The sequence below is a fragment of the Taudactylus pleione genome, unplaced genomic scaffold (assembly GCF_031769625.1).
Source record: "Taudactylus pleione unplaced genomic scaffold, aTauple2 ptg000248l, whole genome shotgun sequence".
Lineage (NCBI taxonomy): Eukaryota > Metazoa > Chordata > Amphibia > Anura > Myobatrachidae > Taudactylus > Taudactylus pleione.
Window position 1 is genome coordinate 2,191,806 of NW_028284650.1, and position 15,842 is coordinate 2,207,647.

General features: G+C 44.1%; 1 protein-coding gene across 2 annotated transcripts in view; it reads right to left on the minus strand.

Moving 5' to 3' along the window:
- The window catches only part of LOC148515547 (intercellular adhesion molecule 1-like), a 75,436-nt gene that overhangs the window by 38,619 nt on the left and 20,975 nt on the right, over window positions 1-15,842 (minus strand). For both annotated transcript variants that reach the window (XM_088479864.1, XM_088479863.1), the window contains 2 exons: window positions 1,096-1,374; window positions 499-813 (listed from right to left, as the gene is read on the minus strand). In XM_088479864.1, the coding sequence (XP_088335990.1) occupies window positions 499-813; window positions 1,096-1,374 (594 nt within the window). The remainder of the gene's footprint in view (window positions 1-498; window positions 814-1,095; window positions 1,375-15,842) is intronic.

A 15,842-nucleotide genomic window follows, 5' to 3' on the forward strand; every position in this document is an offset into this window, starting at 1 on the left:
TGATACTGCAGAGTTATGTAGGCACACACCAGCGGATGACTCAAACTATGAACAATCCAGTTACTTAATCAGTGGTGTTGGTTTATTGAAGTATAATAGGTACAGCTGTACTCACTGTTACATGCACACTAGTGATGGAGCGGAGTTGGGTTTCATATAGCTCACCAGCCGATGAGTGTATGCTGCAAACAGGTAGCGGTGCAGGTTGCTGGATCTGTTTTATAGCAGGTAATTAACCAGGTCTCTCATATGAGCTAAGTAGGAGATTACTGTATCCAACCATGTCACTTTACAGAGAAAAGGCAATATGGCCCTTGTACATGCTTAGTAGTGACCTCAGCAGCCATCTTGGAACAGGGCATGAAGGACCAGGAAGACTGGCGTCTGTGCAGTAGCGCAATCCTCTTTCAACAAAAATTGTCACCTATCTTATACTGACTCTGCCCAATAACACTAAATAATAACAATCCAGATAAAATGTATCATGACCAAGCTCACCATAGGTCCTCACAGTGATGTTGAGTGACTGCAGTTTGGTGTTGGGGACTGTCCCGAGTTGTAGTGTGGCCAGACAGGCAAAGTCTTGCAGGTTGTCACTACGACTAGCTGTGAAATGATATATTTCTGTTACATTAGCGGGACCCTTTGTGAGGTCTCCATCATAGGTCTTGTTGTAGATCTCGTCCCCTCCTCTGATCACAGATATAATAAGAACGCTCACAGGAGCCACATCATGAGCAGTGCAGGTGATACTGTATGTTGCGCCCTCCTCTAGCTCCCTCTGCAGGTCTATTGTCACATTACTGGGCAGAGCTGAAATAACAACACATTTAGCAAGTGAGGTCACACACTGTATAATGAAAATCATTTGTAGACAACTTTTCTATGACAACCTGGATGGCTAATTACAAATTTAAGAAATTAAGAGATGGATTTTCTTCCAGATCTCAGCTTGGGGCATGAAAAAAATAATGTGCACCCAGCAGGATGTAGTACAGAATCCATTCACCTTTTTTTATTTTTTTTATTTTAAGATTTAAATGTAAAACACACACAGGGGATGCTTCAGAAATATACACATGGTGAAAAACGTACCGTAAGCCATGATAGTGATATTGGACTTTATCTTTACATCAGTGGCGTTATCTTTGGGTGTATAAAAGCAAGTTGCTTCTGATTTCTCCCAGTCGTCAACTAAGGTTTGATATGACACCCAGTTTGGCCCATTTGTTTCATTGCTCTTTGATAATCTGGTTTTCACCAAAGGTTTGTCACAGGTATAAGAACAGTTTAGTGTAATGTACTCTTTATATGGTACAAACACTGTAGAGTCCTCAGTCAGTAATTTCACCTCACACTGATCCTGGGACCTTCCTGCAAAACAAGACAGAACATTTGTGTTTTGTTTTTATCATAAAGTGGAAAAATGCTTGTTTTGTTTTGTATAAATAGTTCTAAATGATATAGCCTGACGCATGTTTGTACAAAGAGCTACTTTATTACAGACTTCCATCGTCTGTCCATCAGGATGCCAGGTGCACCACGCATGGGAAAGTGTGGGGACTGCAACAACCCACCTCATTTGCAGGAGTGTAGAACCTCTCTCACTTTATTTATGACAGTCTCACTCTCACCCATTGAACAATGTACAGAACCCCGAACCTGTGCTATGGGTTTGGTCAACTATGTCGGCGTTCAGAATGTTAACATTGTGAATGTCAACAGTTGGCATGTCGACCATGTGGTTTTGCAGTGTATAGTATCCCTATACCCTATCCACACCCTCAACATGTCCAAAAATGCCCTTTAAGTACATCTACTGTACATACCTCTTTAGCCTTCAGCCGGGCGCCCTTGTTGTAGGGTGTCGCCTGAGTAATATGACACTCAAGGTGAGATGTACTAAGCTCTGGAAAGTGATAAATTGGAAAGTGATAAACTACCAGCCGCTCAGCTACTAACTGTCATGTTACAGGCTGTGTTTGAAAAATGACAGTTAGGAGCAGATTGGTTGGTAGTTTATCACTCTCCAATTGATCACTTTCCAGAGCTTAGTCCATCTGCCCCTCAATGTGAAAAGTCATGTATATGTACATACTGTACTGTAAGAAAATAATAAGTTGAGGCTGAAAAAATCTGCAAGTGTGAAATCACTGGTAGCAATAAGATAATACATTGGTTTATTGCTTCAAACCCTTAACAATCTTGTATAGCTTATTTAGTTAAACTAATAAATAACGTCACAGACAACAAGAGCTTGGCTAAAAGGTCACAGCTTTTATTTATAATTAATTAACCTAACCAGGGTGGCAAGAGACGCTGCAGACTCAGTTCCAGCTTTCACCTCACTGAAATATTCGGGGAACGACTGACACGTCCCCCCTCAAGACGCACTAACGATGCGAGGGTCTCACTTCCACTCTGGGCCAATCCAAGGCACTTACGCACTGAAAAGTGCCCGGGTCCCCCCCGCACAGAGAAAGACAAATTCGCCAGGTTCATCGAGGGCAAGTGCCCCCACAAGTTATCTTACGCCACATAAAGCCACTGAGCTGCAGCGTACTCCTGCCATGCTGCGCCTCCCCTATTCGGGAAAGAAAAGGTTAGTGTGACACAACAAAATTAATTAACGGGTGGGATGGTGGGTTTCAAAGATCCATCACCAAAGAGGCTGTCATCATGCAAACGAGCCAATATATACTGATAGACCGACCACTCCCGCAAGCAATGTCATTGGCTCTACCAGACATCTGACCAGCCAGCACTATAATCTGCCCAGCAACAAGGCTGTCATAGACAGCCATACAGCAAAACACCAGTAATCTTACAATATTCTCACGCTTAATCAGCCTTCGCCTACTATAAGCTGGCAACAAAATTTAGCACTCAGCTGCATTGCAATAAAATACATTGTCAAGCAAGGAAAATTCTGTCACCTTGAAGGGGATGTTGTTGAACTGTTAAATATTAATAGATGATTTTTCATGTTTTATATTTAGCAGCCATTCAGCAAACTTTAGTACCAAGGTCAGTGGGTTATGCTGAATTTGTAACTTATTTGCCTACTCTTCTGGAGAGAATCTAAGCTCAGCGTTAAAGCTAAACTTACCGTACCACTTCACCAGGCAACTGAGCATCCGTGACCAGGCCGGTGCAGTCAACTGAAAGCCCAGACTTGAACTTTCAGTAATACAAATTAAATAAAAATGAATAAGTAAATGAAGTGGTTGATGCAGCGTTGTTGGCAAAATGGGCATAAAATACTTAAAAGAGAAGTGCATGGAAAAATAGTGTATGAGAAGATGCATAGGACTCCCTACCACTACCAGCAGCATATGTGCCTACATTACTTCAAGCTTTCATCATCAGAGTATACTTACAACTAAATGTCAGGTACCCCTAACAGGTGTACGTACATAATTGCTGGTCTGCATGAGCCCAAATTGCCTGAATACACCCTTACTGAGCTTTGCCTTTGTGAGAACGCACCTTCTCACCCACATTATGCCTCTCCAGTTATACGGTTTGATATCTGAAAGTAGTGTGCAAATACATTCGCTTTCTGAGCATGCCAAAGTGTAATCACAGAACATACGCTACACAAGCTGCCATAGTACTCTCTCTGCATCGATGGGCAAAATAAAAATCAAGAAAGTATTTGTTTTCAGAGAAGAATAGCCATCCTGAGATAGTGATAAGGGGATTGTGGTGTATATGTAATGTAGCAATGCTTCTCAAATAGGTTACTGGTGCACAGGTGCTCCTTACTTGCCCCTACCGTGGTGTAACCTGCATTCAAAAGGCCACCGATAATACTTGACACACATCTTATTGGGCACTAAGGGCCCGATTCAGACCCGCTCGCTAGGAAGCGATTGCACGCAGCCAGACGATTTTTGAGTTATGCGCATGCGTATGCATCATAATGCACGTGCAAAAACTAGTGCGAGTGATCGGGAAGCGTATGCTTGGCGCGCATAGACTGCCCTGTAAAATGAGTGACAGCAGAAGCCGTTTGTGGGTGATGACGGGCTGGCCACTAGAAACGGGGGAGTGGAAGTGCGAACACAGGCGTGCCTGAGCGTCTTAATGCCGTTTCAGAGGCGTGCATAATTATCAGTACTCGCAGTGTTTGCGGTAGAGTATAGTCAACCACAAGCGCTGCGTTCGCTTCCAATGGTACCCGATGTACTGATGGTTGCATGAACTTCCTGGAGATGACATGCGCAAGTGGGCGTCTTAAGACAAGCTGGTGAGCGTCTGCATACACAAAGTGATCGCATGCCAAGACATAGTGGGCATGCTTATGCCTTGCCGTGCGATCGCCTGCCTTGCTGGGAGTGTGCCGGATTTGCATACGCTGGGTGCGTGCGGACACATCTAACGAGCGGGTCTGAATCGAGCCATAAGTTCAAACCAAGCTTTGTCCCCATATCTTTGGACACTAGTTAGATTACACTCCACTATACCACTATCATTTTTCTGTACAGTGCTGTAGATGCTAGGCCTACTGCGCTTAGACAGGCATTTAGGCCTAGGCAGGGCAAGATAGGAGGTTGGCCCGCATATATTTCTGTGCGTGTTTTGGTTTTGGCAAAACCACCCTCAGGGGCAGGATGCATGACGCATCGCATACGGGATGGGATGCACCTGGCCACTCTTGCTAGCTTTAATTACTCCAGTAAGAGCTGTGCTTTGCAAATGAGGGACTTCTGGATCTATGACCCAGAAGCCCCTCTGGCGTCCGGCTGCGCGTGCACAGAAGAACGCGTATGCTGTGGGTGGTGCTGGGAAGGATTCCGTTGGATCCCTCTCTCATGTCTTTGCGAAGCCCATAGGCTTCTATAGGGTAACTCCTACCGCATCCAAGCCCCAGAATGCATCACATTCCGGGGCTTGGTGCTTATGAGAAATGCGGTCAAACCCCCGAAAACTGCATTTTGGGGGTTTGACCACATTTCTTCCTTTGCTGCACCTGCCCCAGATTTTTTTATTGTAGGTTTCTTTAAAAATGTATTAAAAACAGTTAAAATCAAGTATATTTGGACCTGCTTTTGTTCCTACGGTATTATTAACATAATTAATATTTGTTTCCAGCTCACAGTATCGTTTTCACCAGTATTGGCAAAAGGTTGCAGCGAGCCGGCTGGCTAAAGTAAGCTACAGAGCAGCGGCACAAACACATGGCAGTTTAACAGAATAAAACACATCTATAAAACATAGGGGAAGATTCAATTAGCCACAATAATGCGATAAGTTATTGCTCCGTTCGCGGGTTCATTTCGCTTATCGCACATGCATGTGCGCTCCCGTTTTTACACAATCCTATTGCAAAAGTCATGATGAGGCATTCGCGCAATAATTGTTCGTGGTTTTACCCGTAATAAGTAGAAGTGCAAATAGGAAGATCATCCTATACCCTCAGGAAAAGCAAACTGATATAGGTTAATAATATAGAAGTGTATTAGTGGCCATAATAAAAGTATTTGGGGTTCCTAAATTGTGTAAAATGGCTGTTATATGCATTTTTTTTATAACAGTCAAATAATTATAGTTTTTTTTTGCAAAATGTTATTTTTAAATTGTGGGTGCATTAAAATGCCTTTAAATATATGTTTCTGTTATTTAAAGACATTTGAAAAAAAAACTCTTCAAAATACACCTCTAATACCCATCTGCAATCTTGAAAACATCTCTCCTATTCTTACAGCACCCCCATATACCTGTCCCACATCAATTAACCCATTATTCTACACTTTGCATTTTATCACCCCTAAAATGACGTAATTATTGGGCAAATTAATCAAATTAAAAAAATATTTTTGCCTTATAGAGTCATTAAGGAAAGGTGTCCAGTGGTCCTGAACTAAGTCCCGACATTTTTACTTTAAAATAGGGAATTTTCCCAAATTATCGCCTGCTCGGGAGGTGGTAAAAACTTTTTGTGACTTTATGCTATGACACTTTTGCACCTGCGGAAATCTGCAGCTAATGGGATTGCACAATAAGTATATATTTGCACGATAAGCCATTTTTGTGAACAAGCGGCTTATTGTGGCTAATTGAATTCCCCTCACTGTACAGCAGTGGCAGACAGGATGGCAGCTTAATTAACTGCACAACCTTATAAAATGTTTTCATTAATCAAGAACTAATAACTTAAAATTAAAAGCCTAGTGGAAAATATAATATATATCCAAATTAGGGGCTTATTAAGAGAGGCCCATGTACATTCCCCTTCCAGGGCACCTTCTTCTCTCCCCGGCATCGGACAGTCCACCACAGCTTCAGTAGACTCTGGGCACTAGTATGTGCCCAGAGTCTACTGCATATGCAAAGGTCGCCGAAGAAATTGCGCAGCCGCCATTTTCCCAGCATTTCCTCACTGCACAAATGTGGAATATGGGTGCAGGGTATGCGTTGCGGGCCCCCCTGGACCCAGGGGCCCGTGTGCACTGCACACCCTGCACCATTTATATATACGTCCCTGATCCAAAACCATACTTACCGACTTCTCTGGAATCCTTTCCAGGTGCAGCCAGAGAGGAGCAACTGCTCTCAGCTTCACGGGGCGGGGTTAGACTATTGCTGTAATTAGGCCCTATAAAATGTTTTCATTAATCAAGAACTAATAAGCTAAAATTAAAATCCTAGTAGAAAATATAATATATTACCAACACAAAAAGCAAGTTTTAATGCTGCTCATAACATTAAATAATAGCCTTAAATAATAAAAAACAAAAGTACGTTCCAAAATCAATAACTAGCCCTGAACCTCTCAGACTGGGCTGGCATTGGAAAATAGGGAGAAAAAACGAATTGGTGTTCCCCTTATTCTCCCAATAACCAGCACCAGGCTGAACCAGCCGAGAGGCTGACACTATAGCAGGTGGACACAGAGTGGGGTCCACCTACCATGCCGTCAACTAGCTCCAAACAGGTCAGCCCAGGGCTGCAATTCCTCAGAAAGAGGGGACCCCAACAATAAGGGGGATTCAATGTTGCTCGTATACTTGCACTATGTTACAACCAGAATGCATTTATCAATTTATGGTTCTTTAAACTGTTGTCTTAATGTAAAGAACATTATGTGCGTCTTCTGTACCAAGATAATATAAATAACTAAGGAGGCACTTTATTCCTGTACTTCATATTGGAGTATTAGTTTCAGCTTTGATTAGCACCATTGTGACTTTTGAATATTTTTTTATAAGTTCATAAGCAGAGAATTGATTGGGTTTTATTGACATTTAGGGCCTAAATCTGAGGTGCACGCTATTGCAGCTGTGACTTCATCTTTTGTTGCGGCACTAATCTTTATGCTAATGTTGCAGCTGTTGATATTCACACAAAGTCACCAACCAGCTGCAGCGCTCATCTGCCACTGTGGATATCTGCATGCGAAATGCTACATTACAGTGTCACAGCCACTGACACTGTAACATAGTATATCGCATGCAGATACTCCCACAGTCGCACACCTATCATATTAATCAGCAGAAGCTGATTGTGCATCCTATTTGCATCACTTTGCGAATAAGATGCATTTGAAGGTAAAAAGTTGCACTAAAATGTGCTCAGTGCTACCAAGTTGGCACGGTGCTCACGTGTTAGATGTATGTGACATGCCAGTAAGTCCTTGCCCCAAGCTTAATTGTTCAACACATTATCTTTCTCCTAATAGAACATGCACAGATTTGCATAGCTTGGGCCAAATTTAGTGCCCATGGCCGTGCCAAACAGTTGATTGTAATAATTTCCATTGAAGTAGTAATAGTTATTTTTGAGGATGATTTCTATACCTTGGATGATAGATTCTTTATTATCTTCCGTGAATTTGGTTTTACCCAAAAACCACTTAATAGCCTCAATGCCTTTATTGTGGGGAATGTTGGTGTACAGGGTGACACATCTGCTGTATCCATGGTCATGCCTTCTTCCCACTTGATGCTTTTTATTTTAAGTAATGTGTCTGTGGTATCCTTCAAATGTGTTCTAGATTTTATCACCAGACGTTGGAGATGTACATTAATGTACTCTGACAGATTGGTAGTGAGACTACACACTTCTGCCACTAAAGGTCCACCCGGCTTTTTTTTTATTATTCATTTATATGGACCTTAGGCAATGTATAAATTGTGGGTATGGTGGGGTCTGTAATATTTAATAATTTGAATTCCTTCTTAGTGATGGTCCCTCTCTCTAGAAATTTATGTAGGAATTTTCCATAGCTAGACTTGATTCTTGTGGTCAGACCCCCTTTCAATTACATATATCTAACACACTATTAAGTTGCAGGTATATCTAACTTGCATAATCCTCTCTATTCATCACAAGCATGCATTTGTCTTATGGCTTGATGATGGTATCATCCTTCTGGAGTGTCTTCAAAGCCATTCTTTCATTTTTGGTGAGATTTGTTCTCTTTATTTTAACATTCTCAAATTTCTCAATGTCTTCCAATACCGATTTCTGGAAATGATCAAACTTCCCTTTACATGTTTTGGATAAAAAGTGGATTTTTTTCTAAATATACACCTCGATTCGATGTAGGTACATTCTCTGATTCTTTTAGTTTGAAAAATATCTTTACCGTGAGTTTCCTTAATTTTTCAACGTCTATAAATGTGTTAAATTAATCAATATTATTTATTTATTAACAGTTTCTTATATAGCGCAGCATATTCCGTTGCGCTTTACAATTGTCAACATTGATAGAACAAAACTGGGTAATAACAGACAGATATATAGGTAGGAAGGCCCTGCTCGCAAGCTTACAATCTATAGGGAAATAGGCATTGATACACAAAGATAGGTGCTATATATTGCATTTTGGTCCAGCCAGAATGCACAGTTTCTTGGTGGGCTGCATGATCCATTCACACCGGAATGTCGGCCAAATGTCATGAGGATGTGAGAGAAAGAGGATGTGTGAGGTTGTGTGTGGACTGTAAAAAGGGATGTAATTAGATATTGAAACTATGAAGGTTGTGTGGGCGGTTCTGGGATCTGATAAGCTTGCCTGAAGAGGTGAGTTTTCAGGGATCGCTTGAAGGTTGGAGTGAACTTAAATCCTCTCAGAAGAAATTTCTCTTCTGATGTGGTTTACGGAATGTTTACTCAGAATAAAAATCTTGATATCCTTCTCATTCAGGTATTCATCGGATGATTTTTTTACATTTTTTTAATTTTTTGACCCCCCTCTTTTACCTCTCTTCAGTTGAGTCAATATACATGGATCCTAAATCTTGTTCTTCTCTCTGAAAAAGGTGAACTGTCATCTCCATATTGAAACATATGGTTCCGTGGTTGAAAGGATGCATTCCCTCCTCTGTCTGGATATGTCGCCCAGTTGTTTTCCCTGTAATGTAACCGGTATGGTGAATAGTTTCTTTCACTTCGGTTCTTTTGAAAGGTATAGTCATAATCCTGCAGCCACATTCTTCTTTGATTCTCTCTCTTTGCATGACCCCTATAAGGTAATTTGTTCCTGGAGGAGATATGTTTATTAGGAATATTTCTTATACTGTACCTCCCATTTCAATCAGTCTCTGGTGATCTTATACTTCTATGGAAGTTGACGTCACATCCTGGTGACGCATGCGATCCACGGACCGGATCTGGTCCACAAATGGAACGCTGGACTACAGGTAATTAAACTATTGGGGGCTTGCTTCTCTGGGTTTACCTATAGAATTTAAATTGTTTATAAAGCATCTACTATATACAGGTCTTGCTAGATGCTCAGTACACTGACTTTATTTACGACACCCGGACTATGGAGTGGAAATGCATGTCGGGCATTTCCAGTTTCGATATTTATTTATGGATCGTATTATGTCTATTTACTGGTGGCTCTTGCCCCTTTTATTATATAGGATATGTATTTAGACCCCCCGCCACCCCCCCCCCCCAACCCCAGCTGGTAGATCAACCCAGGGCTTGTTGTTCTGGAGAAGAGGCAAAATACTTATTCTGTGCTTCCTCCTTACCCTCCTTACAGCAAGCCAGGTGTGAATGACAGCCTGCTCTCCACTGCTTTGCTGAGGACCATTAGAGCAGGCTTCCACAGAGTACAGACACAGCATTAGGAAGCTGCCTGCTGTTACTGTAGCTAGTGCTGAGCATATACTGTAACATTTCTGTAACCACCGTAGCAGCACAGCGTGATGCTGTTCCTGGGGGCTGACATTGCAGATGTAGTGGTCGTCAAATACAGTATCCTGCTTTGTGAGTCTTTAGTTGCAATCTACTAGGTGCAGATTCTCAGTGGGAGTTTGTCCTCAGGATCTGAGGACTGGGGGCCTGGTTCACTACGTACGCAACTGTGATTATGCACGCAATCAGATGATTGTTGCGTTCTGCATATGCATCGCAGTGCGCGTGCCCGAACTAGCTATTGCGATCGCAGTGAATACGCAGACCCATCGCAGAGTGATTGACAGGAAGTACCATTTGTGGGAGGTGACGGGGGGTGGTCGGGCGAACGTAGGCATGCCAGAGCAAGGGCGTGCATAAATTATCCACTGCGATGGCCTGCGCTGACAGAGGCCTGATAGTGTGCGCGTGGTTGTTAGCAATTTCTGAGTAAGGTCAGAGCTTGTGCAAGTGTGCGTGAGGCTGCGATGGTACTCGATGGTACCGATGGTTTTGCAGACTTGCTAAATATTACGGATGTGTGGTAAGTAAAGTGGGCGTCCTTATGTTATGCTGCGATGGTATAGCGATCGCAATGGATTAGCATACTATCACAGTTGAAGTGCATGCGTAATCGCTATTGCATATGCAGTTGTGTACGGTAGTGAAGCAGGCCCTGGATTCATAGATGTGATTGTACCCAACAGTTGTGCGAAAATATGCAACTGCTGCCGCCAGGATTTGTATTCAGACGCCCACCCGCGGCTTCCCAAATCCAAGCAACTGCGTACAAAGATGCAGCTTTGCAGAACATCAGTGGATTATCAGACTTCTGAGTAATTCTATGATCCCAGAGAACTGAGGCGCCAGAGATCGCAGTTGCAGGTGTTTTGTCAATCACAATTCTCACTGCGAGCAGCATCGAAAAGGAAACTTGCAGCTCAGCTATATATGGCGCAACAAGGGATCCACAGCGCCTTACAAGTACTAAACATAAACAGTATGAACAGAACATGACATTGTTTACAAACATTGCTGCATTAGCATTCATAGTACTCATATAGGCAGCAGGGCGGCAGTACAGGCTTGCCTATCCTCCCGATTTGGCCGGGAGCCTCCTGATTTTCGGGTGCCACTCCCAGCCCCCCGGAAAGGCAGGCAAGCCTCCCAGAAGTCTCCAACCCTCCCCACCTCCCCCCTGAAAAGAACAGAAATACCCGCAGCGGGGGGCCCGGTGACGCGATTTGCGCAGAATCGCGTCATCGTGGCCCCGCTCCCTGCTTCACAATGCCAAAAATCACGGCATTGTGAAGAGGGGGTGGAGTCATGATGACGCGATCATGCGGCCCCAGCTCCGCCCCCCAGTGTGACACAAAATGGCCGTCCCGCCCCCCGCTATTAGCCGACAATCAGCTCCCTCCCGGAAGGCTGGAGCTGATTGTCGGCAAGTATGCGGCAGTACCCATAGGTAGTGGGCAGTCCCTGGGCCAGTCAGTATGAGACTGTTTTCCCTATGGAGAATAGAGGCCACTTAAAAAAACAACAAGCTTTCCCCATACTGAGAGCAATTAGGGTATTCCCAACACCTCTGGCGGTGGGGCGGCTTAACGGTTGTAACAATAGGAAATGGTTAGACATGTTGGTGCTTTCTAGTACTACAAACTCCAGCATGCCCATGGCTGCCAGGGTATGCTGGCACTTGAGCTACCAGCATGAATCCAGTGACATCCAGTGCATGCTGAGGCCTGTGGTACACCAAGGAGAAATTATGTAAATAAATAAAAACACACAACCCTTATTATACACTCCATTACTCACCTGAGAAAGGACGGAGGGTCTTTGTATGCAACCACAGTTTGGCAAATGAAAACCCCCATGAAATGTGGGTCTACAAATTACCAAAGTACTTCTATTTAAGCTGCAGGTTTTTCCACAGTCTGAGTCAGACTATGTGGAACCCTCACTGTAATACACTAGAGATACAGGGCCTGATTCAGAGACGGACGCTCTGAAATAGCGCTCACTCTGCATCAGGGCGTTTGTTTTTTTGTGTTGCCTCCTGGCCGCTCGCATAACTGTGGGTGACCAACCACAGCTATTGCGAGCGGCCATGATGATGGTCGCAATGGTCAAGACCATCGCGGCCATCGGGGCTTGCGACGAGACTCTTGTGGTAGGGTCTCGTGGCCGCAAGCCCCAGAGAGCTTCCAGCTCTAATAGAGCCGGAAGCTCTCCCACTGACATCACTGGTGATGTCAGTGGGGCCAAACACAAATGGGAGGCGTTCGCTTGGGAACGTCTCTGTTTGTGAAGCCACCCCCCCGCCACGCCTACAAAACGGGACGAGCTGTCGATCAACATCGACAGCCGCCTCTTTTGTAGTGAGCCACGGAGCGAGAGAATTTCTCTCTCGCTCCGGGGCTTGCGCACGCGCAGTGCGGCCGCTGTGCATGTGCAGAGTCCACCATCGACCCGCTTGCTAGCGCTCAAGCGCTTGCGAGCGGGTCTGAATCAGGCCCACAGTACAGCCAATAATGTAAGATATGCTATAGTCATAGTGTATCTTACACAAGTGGCAGAATGTAAACAAAATACACATTTTACCAAATTTGCAGCCCGCAGCTCTACCTATTATACATACTTAGTTTTTTTTTTTTTTTTTTAATGAAATTTACACCTAGGTTTTTAATCAACTTTGCATCAGGGCAATATTTTAGGTAATTATATGCTTGTTAGCTTTGATGATATTTTACCGGTCAGCATATTATCACCACACCCCTAAATTGTTTTACAAGGCTCATAAATTGTCCATTGCAAACTTGCTGACTGCATGATATGTTTCCCTGGCTACAAACATTTGGGAAAGTTGCCTAGACCCAATTATAGAGCTACAGGCTGCCCGAGGTTACATTACACACTGATACCATCAATCACAATGTACCATCTGCACTGCAGTGTGTCAGGTTCTATGTACTCAGTGTTTGTCCTACTCCCCGTGGATACTCCACAACACAAAGTTTTGTGGTGGAAGGTGCCAAATATTTGATGACAAAGAAAACAAAACACTCAGTTCAAACTATTCTTCCTTTGAAAGCCGTAGGATCTTGCTGAACATACAGTTCCGCAGGAAATAGTTGTCAACTAACAGCTGTTTTCACATAATTTAATGGAAACTTGAAATCCGTGTCACCCTGCTGTATGCATAGAGCGCTTTCCAAGGCTGTCCAAGGTCCTCTGAATAGCTTGTGATGGCCGCAGATAACATCTACACCATGGATGTGCAGTCAGGGTACTGAGATTTGATATAAAAATGATTAGAATAAAACAAAGAAGATATTTATAACTTATAAACATCTGCTTTGTTTATTGTAATCATTTTTATAGTTAACACTCACCAGTTTTGTGGAGCTCCCTGGACTGCAGGGAGACGAGAGATGAGGCAGCAACAGCTCAGCCTCGCTTCTGTATAGTCAGACACTGCTTGCAGAGCTGGGAGTGGGGCCACACCACAGGCAGTAAGCTGCACAGAAAGAAAGCTAATAGAGGCATGCCTCTGAGTATGGGGGGCATGTTTTGAGCACTGATGGATGCCTTGGATGTGTCATGTGACCAGGAAGTGCACTGCAGTGTTTAGTGATTGGAGCTCAGTCAGCAGCAGCAGCAGCAGCAAGAGAATACACAGTGATGCAGGTAGGAGAATCAATGGACACTGAAGCTTAGTGTAGTGAGGGGAGAGTAGGGGGTGAGGCAGGCTCCAAGCACATGTGTGCCTCCCCAGCCATTGACCTCACCACATGTCACTGATCTGCCCCTCACATTGCACAGGCACAACTAGTCACCTCACCCACTTGTGAAATTAAAGTCTGAGACAAGCAGACACCCTCCTAAAAAGATTACAGAAATGGGTCTATAGCAAAAATATACAAGTGCAGACTCAAAGGGGAAGCTTCACTCGCACAAGTGTCACCATATCATCAGTTCATCAGATGGAACCTCTCAGCCTCTCCTTACAAAGATTGCAGCCAATCAGCACATTGTCCAGGCATAGGACCTGATTCAGACCCACTCGCTAAGTTGCGCTCGCTCGCTGTGAGCGATTTTCACCCATCTGCGCATGCGTATAAGTCACAGTGCGCGTGCGCAAGCCAGTATTTGCGATCTGATTTTGTTAGCTCATAAGCCACTATCAGGTCGCTACCTTGAGTGACAGATATTGCCATTTGTGGGTGGCAACAGGGGAAGGTGCTTGTGAACGGGGAGTGGATGTGCGAACGCAGGCGTGTCAGACCGCCAAAACGCCTTTTAAAGGGCGTGCATAATTAGCAAAGTAGTGTCATTGTACATGTCACCTGCATGTATTTCAGCCCGCACTGATCGCAGTGCTTGCGGCGGGGAAAGGCAACCTCAAGGGCTGATAGCATCTCCGATGGCTCTCAATATTACCGATTAATCCTACTTTTCTTGGAGATGACGTGTGTTGCGAGTGGCAAGGGGGCGTCTTTATACACTAGCGAATGCTCATTGCCGTAGCTCTCTAAGACATAGAGGGCGTCCTTATGCGACGCAGTGCGAGCGCTTAATTTAAATATCCATCCCCTTTTTGCCAGCGAGCGATCGCATCTTGCAAGGGGGTCTGAATGAGCTCCATAGTGTACTAAACTGCCTACAGATATTCAAGGTTTTTGGTTCTATTTCCCAAAGGGCATATTTTTAAACATCTCCCTAACAGTTCTGTTTATGAAAGGAAGAGAACCCACTCCCAATGCTCTATCCTGTAAAGCCCTCTGACTGGTGACAGCTATCACTGGCCAGGGAAATAGCATATGCAGAAGGTTCCTACATGTAAAGTTAGGTCTTCCATCTCATCACTCTTCTTATTTTGATAGCATGACAGCTCCATTGATACTATTTATTTTGTTGGATAAATGTCCTATATTATTTATAAGCCTTCTTTTCCCCTATTCACTATCATATACTGTACATTATTATCTGTATATTCTGCAATATCACCGTTACTATTTACCTACAGTATCTGCCAGAATTGTCTCTAAGCATGACTCCTAACATGGACTATAGTCTGAAGCTGGTACCCATGATTTTAATTGGGTGTGGTATAATTTGTCGACGTTCTAAATGTCCTAGTGAAGTGGGCAAAATGGATAGATAATACCAGGGGTCTGTATGGAGGGGCCAGGTGCAAATTTTGTTATTTTAGCTCCGCCCCTTTCCCACAGACCCACAATTTGTGGCATTTTGCCATGATGAGGATCACATGAAGAGCCCGCAACCTCCCCTGTAGTGGTCAGCTGCATCTCCTCTCCGGGCTTCTCCCAGAGAGGAGAAATGTTAAGGACCTGATTCAGAGCCCCTCGCTAGATGCGACGCCATGGGAAGCGCTCGCTCGCAATGGCATAAGCACCCACTTTGGCGGTGCGAGCGATCACTCTGTGTATGCAAACACCCACTAGCATATGTAGACGCCCACTAGCGGACATCATCTCCAGGAAGTGTTTTAAAACATTGGTACATCGAGCACCATCGGATGCGATCGCAGCACTTGTAGTTGCCTTACCCTACCACAAGCACTGCGAGGACTTCAGTGTAAAAGCCAGGCATGTGACGTGTACTATGACGCTGCCTGTTAATTATGCACGCCTTAAAACCGGCGTTGAAACAGTCAGGCACGCCTGCGTTCGCACCTCCAC